Source organism: Habropoda laboriosa, unplaced genomic scaffold (assembly GCF_001263275.1).
Source record: "Habropoda laboriosa isolate 0110345459 unplaced genomic scaffold, ASM126327v1 scaffold38, whole genome shotgun sequence".
Classification (NCBI taxonomy): domain Eukaryota; kingdom Metazoa; phylum Arthropoda; class Insecta; order Hymenoptera; family Apidae; genus Habropoda; species Habropoda laboriosa.
In genome coordinates, this window is record NW_017100163.1 from 807,855 (window position 1) to 817,489 (window position 9,635).

General features: G+C 34.2%; 1 protein-coding gene across 2 annotated transcripts in view; it reads left to right on the top strand.

Annotated features, from left to right (window-relative positions):
* Window positions 1–1,445: 1,445 nt before the first annotated feature.
* Window positions 1,446–9,635, top strand: part of LOC108578505 (homeobox protein XENK-2-like) — a 32,050-nt gene continuing 23,860 nt past the window's right edge. For both annotated transcript variants that reach the window (XM_017941856.1, XM_017941857.1), the window contains exon 1: window positions 1,446–1,895. In XM_017941856.1, the coding sequence (XP_017797345.1) occupies window positions 1,819–1,895 (77 nt within the window). In that variant the 5' untranslated portion in view covers window positions 1,446–1,818. The remainder of the gene's footprint in view (window positions 1,896–9,635) is intronic.

Consider the following 9,635-nt stretch of genomic DNA (forward strand, 5'->3'; position numbering starts at 1 on the left):
GACTTCGTTAAATACAGGGTGGATACGTAATTAAATAAGATGGGAAAAAACGCAGGTCAATATTATTATGCAAGTTTAAACGCACATCAATGTCTTCTACAACATACAGTAGAACAAAATAATATTCACAGAAAAAAATGACATTTGCAAACGAAATTTTTCTTCCTCCTTATTCACCCTTTGAATAACCACCACAATCTCGTACCACTATAATTAATTATAAGTAGGTACAGACGATAATTTAGGTGGGCTGTTTTACGTGGCCTATCCTGTATAATCAACTATTAATTAAATCCACGCAAGTAAAACACGAAAATTGTACAATTGTGCCGGTGATTATGAAAGTGGCCTAAGTCGTGTATTTTTTGTTTCGAGATATTTCGATATTTTTCACTGTCGATTTAACAGCTCCATTTCCAATTATTTTCCAAGAATCGTTTCAGACTATTGTCACGTAAATCGACACAATAGAAAATAAACGATAAATTCGATCTTTTGACATTTTTCACTTAGACCACTTTCGTAATCACAAATCGTCAGTATCCATCCAGATAATCAGAATTTCATTGAATAACTGAATCAATGAAGCATTACAAGCATCGCACGATAAACATGGCTGGAGCATTGTCAAAAAGCGTCACTCTTACGAAACGGTAATAAAAGTGACAGTAAATATTGTACTTACACGTGCGTATCTATTGAGATCTTTACGTGTCAGGCTAGCATAGAAACAGTAACACAGTTCACTACCATTGGCTCGAGATATCGACGCGAAACCGTCACACGTGAAAGATACGGCAATCTATTATTTCTTCTTCTTCTATCCGTACTATTCGATTTTTCAGCCGATTTTTTCCCCCCGTCGCGGTGTCGATGACAACGATAACCACGATTTCCAGGTTTCATAATAGCGAGCCGTTCTTACAAAATCGATCTTATTCGATTGAACAGACTGATCGATCGCGAATATCTCTTTCTAATTAAACTCCGATTTCATTAAAAACCCCATCTTTGGGCTCTTTTCTTCTTTTTTTCCCACTATAATCGACATATTAATTATTATCTTCACGTTTCTGTTATTTGAAATATCGAAGATACGCGATCAATTTGAAGTGGGTCGAGTGAAAAAGTCAGATTTTCGTGATTCTCTTCTAAAATTTTTCCCAACGAGGTGTATATCGTGCCAATGGAGAGGTCGATATCATTTGGGCCCCTCTGTCGTTACAGTAGTCAAACTAATCTATATAGGGTGTTATCAAACAGATAACGTTGCCGGAGCTCCTATCTGGTAGCCATATTTTCGATACAATATATAGGTGATCGATATATCCACGTATAGTTCTCAGTAAGTGAGAACACCTATTACCGATTGGTCGAGCCGAGGATTTTTCGAATTCTCGTCGTGCGGTGTGTCGTTCCTTCCTGTTTCGAGAGAATCGACTTTTCTCACGAAACTATGAGATTGCATTTCCTTCACTTGCCTCGAATTAACGCGCGTTCGCGTATTGTTGGATAAATTAAGAAACGGATCGAGGAAGTTCGTGAAGAAATTTGTACGTTTGATGGACAAGAACGAGGAAATTGGATTAATTGAATCGATCGAAGTGTGTAATTAGACGTGTTCCTTTGCCAGAGAAAATAAATATCGTTTCGAATGAACTCGTCGCCAAAGATCAGCCGCTTCCGAGGTTGAACGCGTCTAGAATAGACAGCAGGACTTTCTCGCGAGCTTCTCTGCGAATTGAGCGAGATTTCGATCGAAAGGAAGGCAGAGAAAGGGTGAAAGAAGGATAGCAGAGGAAAAGAGAAAGCTGGAAAATGGCAAGCGGATACGACGATTGCTACGACGCATCCTGGCATCTGTTCCCTCCGGATTATGTGGAGGACGAGTACAGGTAAGGAGAAATCGATCTATTGGAAGGACGAAATTGATTGAATTCTGTTTTGCGTGAACGGAAAGTGGAACGATGGATATTTCTTAGGTGATGTTGATGCTGAAAACATTAAAATTTTCACGTTCAATTCTTTTCCTGATCATGATTAACCCTTTGCTTCACTCTTATTAAAAATTCTGTCAGAAAATTACAGTGTATTGATATAATGTATTAGAATAATAAAATGTATTAATATAACGTATTAGAATAATAAATGTAATAATAATACATTCTTTTGAATATTAAGAATAATACATTTTTTTAATAAAAGTGTTTCTCAAGTCAAGAACTAGAGGTGGTTGCGTTTTATTCTTTATTATTCTAATACATTTTTCGAAACTGTATATTTGACGGTTATTTATAACTACTTGTACGTATAAATGTTATCTTTCAAAGAAACAATCGTACGATGCTAATCTAAACAATATTGTGTCTCAAAGGGTTAAGTGAAAAAAATCGGAGTAAAGTGGACTGTTAAAGTCACTTTGTGTTACTGTAGAAGATCTCGATCTCTATATAAATTCGTAAGAAACTTGGACGAAAATTTGGAACCAAGAATTCTCTTCTGTCACTCACAATTCACAATTGAAAATTATTCTAGCAACAAGAAAGCACTCTATTTCAATAAAAATTAGGACAAAGTAAGCATCTATTATGAATAAAGTCTCAAGTATATTACAAACCCTTCCCAATAAACTGAATCAAAGCAGGCTAATTACTTTATGGCTCGTCCTGCGTATCGTTCGAGCGTCCAGATTACAAGCGGACTATACGAAGCTTTCGCAACAACAAATCAATGCGTTACGAGATACCGATTTTTCCATCGCGATAACGTTTACAAAGAAATGATCATTTTCTACCTGGCTTAGAAACGCGTAATCTAAAAAGATTAAACCTAGCGAAGAAAAGTGTGTACCATTTTTAGAAAAGTTCACGTGTTATCTGTTTAATGCTATTTCTTGCAACACTTTCCTGCGAATGACCAGTGGATGAAGTCGAATTTTTCGAATGGAAAAATCAACGGTAACACGATTGCGCTGGCAATGAGGGACGATTAACATATCTGATTAGACGGATAGCGCGAGGAACCGGAAGCGAACGTTTAAGAGCAGTCACGCATATCGGTTAGGCAAATCTTTCGGTATAGAGTGGTACGCCTTGTTACACGGCTGGACACGCGAGAAACGAAAGGGCCCAAATGCCAACACCTGTTGGTTTCCACCATAAATTTCGGATTAATCGTAACGTGAATGATGGTTTCCCTGTGTTATAGTACCAGCGAGACCAGAACTCGAAAAGTTCGATATTGGTTTGCTTGTGATTTGTTTCAACGTGGTGTGACACGGAGGTGGTAGTTTTTGTTTTGAGAAAGATTCGAGAGGAGTAGGTATTTAAGTTACTGTTTCAGGAAAAAGATACATTTTAGGAAATAGTGTGATATTTTGTGTATCGTGGATATACTGGAAAAACAAAGTATAAGTCAAAAGATGACTATTTTTATTTTATTGTGGAAAAACGTATAAAAATTTCCCATTTACATACATACTAGGTTACAGAATAAAAAATAAAGGATTTTTCTATTAAATTAAGTCTTTTATTCTAGATTTATGTCACGTAAAATACATTAAGGGAATTAATTGGTTACTATATATGTATATTGACTTTAAAAAGTAAATTAATATTTCATGCGAAAATTATAATTAATAAAGGATAATTTCAGTGCCGGTAACAGTTAATTTATTTTATAATTATATTACATAAAATTAAAATTTGTTAATTAGTAAATGAAATTACTTAATTAGTCACCATATACATTGACTTAGTGTGTTTTAGCAGTAAACTGATATTTAATACATTATAAGTATTACTGCTGCAAAACACTGATATTTCTGGGTAAATTAAGAAATGTATTACTGTCTCAGTAAGTTAGAAACAGAAGGTAACTTTAGTACCTATTCTTAAGGTATGGAAGGTATTAGTATTTGAGGAAAAAGATACTTTTAAAAAAATAATGCTATGTGCTACCACTGTATTACTGCCAGAATATACTTGGACGTTTTAGTTTAGACACCAGTTTGGTATTTTAATGAAACTGGAAGTATGTACTTACTTTAGCATTTGAGAAAAAAATTCTTCTTAGAGAATACAGTATTATGATACTGATTTTATTATGAAACTAATTTTCTATTCTGATAAATTAGAGAATACAATTAGTATTCCAATGGGTTAGAGAATTTGGTATTCTAATAAAGGAGAAGATACTTTAGTAAAAGAAGATATTTTGGAATTGTGATAAAAGAAAAGATACTTTAGACTTTTAAAAGACAAGATATATTTGCATTTCAGAAAGTTAAAAAATACCTTAGTATTCTAGTAACTTAACATTACAGTATAGATTAGTATTTTAGTAATTTAAGAAACAGGTATTTTAATAAATTAGAAAATTCATTAGTACTCAAGTAAGGTAGAAAATAATTTAGTACGTCAGCAATAAGAAGGATCCATTAACACTCTACACTATTATATATTATATTTCAATTAATATAATCTATTATGTTCTTGTGCAAACAATTGGTAAAGAGTATCAAATTGAAGATTACTGTAGAATAATATTTAGTCTAAATGCCTCTGTCACAAAATTGAGCAACAACTTACTTAAAACTCCTCCAAATCTCTATTGACTTTGATAACAAAACAGTTTGGTTTCATTATTGTTTCCACGATTTTCACAAGTAGCTACGAGTACTCTGCAGGTAGTTGCCTTCTATTATCTCTAATAACAGGGACACGGCTACTGGGTTTAGGGAACTTTCTTACCTTTACAATGTTTACTTTCGAATAATCACCATCTGTTTCTCTTTCGTTACATGCCGCTAATTGCAGAAAAAACGTAAACGAAATCATAACTTCTACAACAGAAAATTTGCATAAAAGAATCTCGTGTCAATTTTACAGCTATATAACTTAATCAATATCTCTAATCGCCACTTTATTCACGGTAAATCGAAAATCACTCGCGTCTTTCAATTAAGGTCGACGACCATTCACTGAGATCTCACGATAAAAAAGAACTGTCCTTCGATCTTAATGTTAGATTCAGTTGACACGCGACCCATATTCGTTCGATTGCCACCGTTCGGTACAGGTCGATCGATTATACGTCCACGCGATCCTACTGACGGACTGTGTTCCTCTTTTTTTCTTTTCTCCACTTTTTTTTTTTTTGCTTCCATTGTTCATCATGTCTCGTGTGATTAATGATTAGATACACGACGTAATACGAAACGATGCCAGAACGATGTGGAAAATTACGTTTGCGCTAGTGCGTTGTTTCGGAGCTAGAGAATTATTTCCGGATTTTGAGCTGTTACAATTTGTACAGTGGTCAAACACTGTTTTTAAGAATGATTATACAGATGTAGTTATTCTCAAAAATATTCGGACACTAGATATACGAGATGGAGCGGATAAAGTGTTACGAGCTGTTTTCTCCGACGCCATTGCAGATATCAACTTGAAATTTTCAGGTGTTAAATTGTGTAGAAGGATTCATATTTTAGAGTGTAAGTTATTGTGGGGGTGAGTTTCTTAAAAGTGGAGCTATAACGGAAAATACCTCACGCAACGGAAGCTTCGTGATGGTGTCGAAATGTATTCTGCTTTAAAAGTTATTTTATTAAGTGGCTTAAATTGTGTTGTTGGACGAATGAATGAACTTTGATAATTTTTATGGGGCTACATAGAGGAGAAAGCGATGGCAACGACACCTACTACAAAAGAGGATACGGAAAGAAGAATTTATACCGCATGCAAATCCATAACTCTAGCAATGTTATCAAATGTTCACAAAGATATTATCACAAGAACAAATGCGCGTGTGGAAGCGAATGGACAACTCTTTCAACATCTAATAAAATAATTTTCAAAGCAGAATACATTTCTTTTGATATCTTTCGACACTTACACGATACCTATAACTCCATAACTATGCAGAATACAAAAAAATGGCTTAGATAAAAGCTTGAGAAATTAAAATACTGTCCTATTTAAGAAAAATAGGAGTTACACACTTTCCACCCTGAAGAAACTCACCCCTGCAATATCCTACACTCTACAATGTTAGCCCCTCTGCACCATTTAACACCTGAAAATTTCAAGTTGATATCTGCAATGGCTTCGGAGAAAAAAGCTTCTACGTATAAATACATAAATAGGGATGTATTTCAGATAATTATAAAAGGACTGGATTGATACTTTTTTGTTATGAAATGTCGTTTATTGTATTTTAAGATAACGTACGGTAGTTGAACGCACTTTTGTACATAACATTGTGATACAAATTAATCGAAATTATGTCCAATTACTACGTTACACAAATATTAATATTTTTAATATTTATAGTATAATGCTCATTTTATTCATATTCATGATACTTTAAATAGTATGTATATTTAATGGTTGCTTTCTTAGTGTCCGAATATTTTTCGGTGTTGGTCTATTTAAAATTTGTCAACTGATAATTGAAAATTGTTCGAAGAAGACAATGAGGAAGTATATTTTGAAAAGAAACAATTTAGACACACTTTTCAGTGAAATACGAAAAATTTCAAATGAATTTTAATGGTCACTTCAGCTTGAAACTAGAAATAATATGGGGCACTAAAATAGGTATTATTTAATGTACCAAGCGTACAAAATATTGACGAAATATTTCAATTTCAAATTATTCGATGTCAAATTCTATACTTTTACTGATAACTGATTTATCAGAACACCAAGTTATCTCACAAAAATATTAATGTATCAACACCTACAAGGAAAAAACCAAAAGACACCTACATATAGCTATATTACCTACTTGGCATTGATAGTAGCATAGGTCCAAGTCAAATAATGTAAAGTTTCCAGGAAAAGCAGTTTAAACTTTGTGTTTGACTAATAGTTGATAAATTGACTCTGTTTTTGCATCTATGCAGATTAAGGGTCACAGGTAGCATATTTAGGACCTCCTCTAGAGCTTTTTGGGCCCTAGGCATGTAAATGAAAATTGGGGCCCTTTTTATATAAACAAGAATGAGGGTGATATTTGTTGAAAAAGAAACACAATTTTTGAAGTTGCGTTAATTTATATTATTACAGTTTGAGATTACAAAATATTTACGTTTCTCCTTGCCACCAAAGTATCGACAAAAGATACCACCCAAGGCGCTGGTGTTACAAGAAAAGTATTATTATTGTTATATGCTTTTTTAGAACACTTCTATTTATACCGGGCTCTAGGCACGTGCTTATTTTGCCTAACGATAACGTGGCCCTGAGCATATTTATTCTGTAAGAATTTTGCAACTCTAAATTTTGCACCTTCGTATTCTATTGAAAAAAACAACTGAACGTGAGTCAGTGTTGTTGAAAAAATATGACCAATGTCAAATTGATAATGTAAAAATGTGCCATTCTACATGATAAAAATACTGTAACTATAGAAAAACTGATATTTTTTTCTGAAGTCAAAGAAAGGAGTCACCCAGAGGGACAAAGTTTTCCAGTGTAAATTGAAGCTGGTATATACAGCAAAATGTAAGTTACTTTCCACGACCTTAGAGCGTTCGAGGTGTATGAATGGAGGCTACCCTTGTGCCAGTCTCGAGAATATAACTTCTTAAACGTTTCTTAAACGATGGCAGTGGCTAGGTTCTTAACGAGCCGTGCACAGTTTGGGTCACGTTTGGCCCCGCGGCGTTCCACCGAAAGCGGTGAACAACGAGAAGAGGCCTTCTCGAAGGTGAAAAAGCTTCGTGAAAGAGGCTTCCACGAAGGCCACCCGTTGAGCCACCTACTACGAAACGTACTACTACGTTCATTCATGACTCCAGGATCCGCTGCTCCATTGTGTACACCGGTTCATGAATGAACGTAAAACTCCATCTTCCTGACGCCATTTTCCCTGCTCTTTTTTCTTTTCTCCCTTTTCACGGTTCACCATCGAAGGTGAAGAGTTCTCCAGTGGGTACAAGCGATTTGTAGGCGAACTTTCAAGGGTTCTAGAGGAGAATTTTAGTGCTGGGTTCTTTTGATAATAGTGTATCTTTTGATGTAGCGAGTTCGTGATTCTATTAGGGTAGTGTTAGTGCAGGTTGTGTTCTGTAGTTGTCGATGGAAGGCAAGGACGTTTAACCTCTTAATGCTCACGTTTTTTGCAACTTGATGTGCCAAAAATCATCAATTTTTGTTTTTATTATTTTCTAGAATTATAGAAATAAGTTTCCCTCTACTTATAATGCTGTAACTTATGTTTCTACCATAATAGAAGGGATAACATGAAAGAAAATAATTTCAAAAAATTGTGCCTATTAGACAATTAGTTGTGCACGTGTGAAACATGAGCATGAGCGTTAAAGGATTAATTTGATGTTTAAGAGTTTATTTTTTTTTCATTCTGTATGAGAATTTTTATCTTTCCTCCTTTTTTTAGCATGTTTTAAAGAGCTATTCATTTGCTTTCTGGACATGTCACTCATATATGAATGAAATCTTTATTATACACGGTAACTTTTATTTTTCTATTCTCTTTCTTTTTCTGGACCCGTTTATACTTAGAATTACAAGGGATATTTATAATAATTGTAATGCTTATCAGGTTACAGTCTTTGAATGTAACTTATGTCCCTTTCACTGACTCCCGATATAGAATAAAAACTGCAGTTATTTTGAAGAAATAAACACTTTTATGAACAGCAAACATTATGTATTGTCTGAATTAATGACATCATTTATGATAAAAAACTACTCTACAGTCCAGAAAGTATGAGAAACATACTTTAGGTACACATGACCGACGCGGTTCTTAAGAGAATTATGCAAAATAACACTGACACAACGTAATAGAGAACATATTAAATAATTTTGTTTAATGTGAGTCAATGTTCTGTGTATATTTTGAAATTTCAGTATAGTTAGGAAGAAACAGTTGTTGATTTTAAATGTTAGAATGCAGAAGATTGGTAGGTTATGTTCCTTTGATGACAGTTCATGTCATTACGTGTTGATTTAAATACTTCTGAATGATTCTGTTCAATACGAGTCAATACTTTTTTGTACAGTGGCGTTCACAAGTTATTAGGACATCCGTTATGTTCGTACGGAAAGTATTATATGATTTAAATTACGTTTCTTCCCCTTTAGTGCCACATATCAGTCGAATACCTAACCTACTTGTTACATTACACAATTTCAGGCTGAATAATTATTTCTTTTTGAATCTTAATTTTTTAGTGACTGTTTAGGTTTGCTTCGCATTTAACACGTTCGTCGCCCAGCGTGAATCGGTCGAGTTTCTCGCGGGGCCCAAATCCGATAGTCCGGAGCGCAAGAACGCTAAACAGAACGATTAGCTGGAATTTGCGTTCTATGTTACCAGAAGAGGAGACAAATTCTCGAACGCCAGGAAGCGAGAAAAAATGTAAAAAAGACGACAACATATTGTCCCAATTGTCCAAAATCACCAGAAATGTGTTCCAACTGTTTTAACGAATACCATGCTACGTAGTATAATGTTGTATTTTATTTTAAATATAAATTAATGTATAGTATAATATAGTGTGATATTCCATTAAATTCTTGTGTTACAAATGGGATTTTTATAAATTACTTGTAAAATCCTATTTAACTTGACGAAGAAGAACGTCACCCATATCTGGGTGA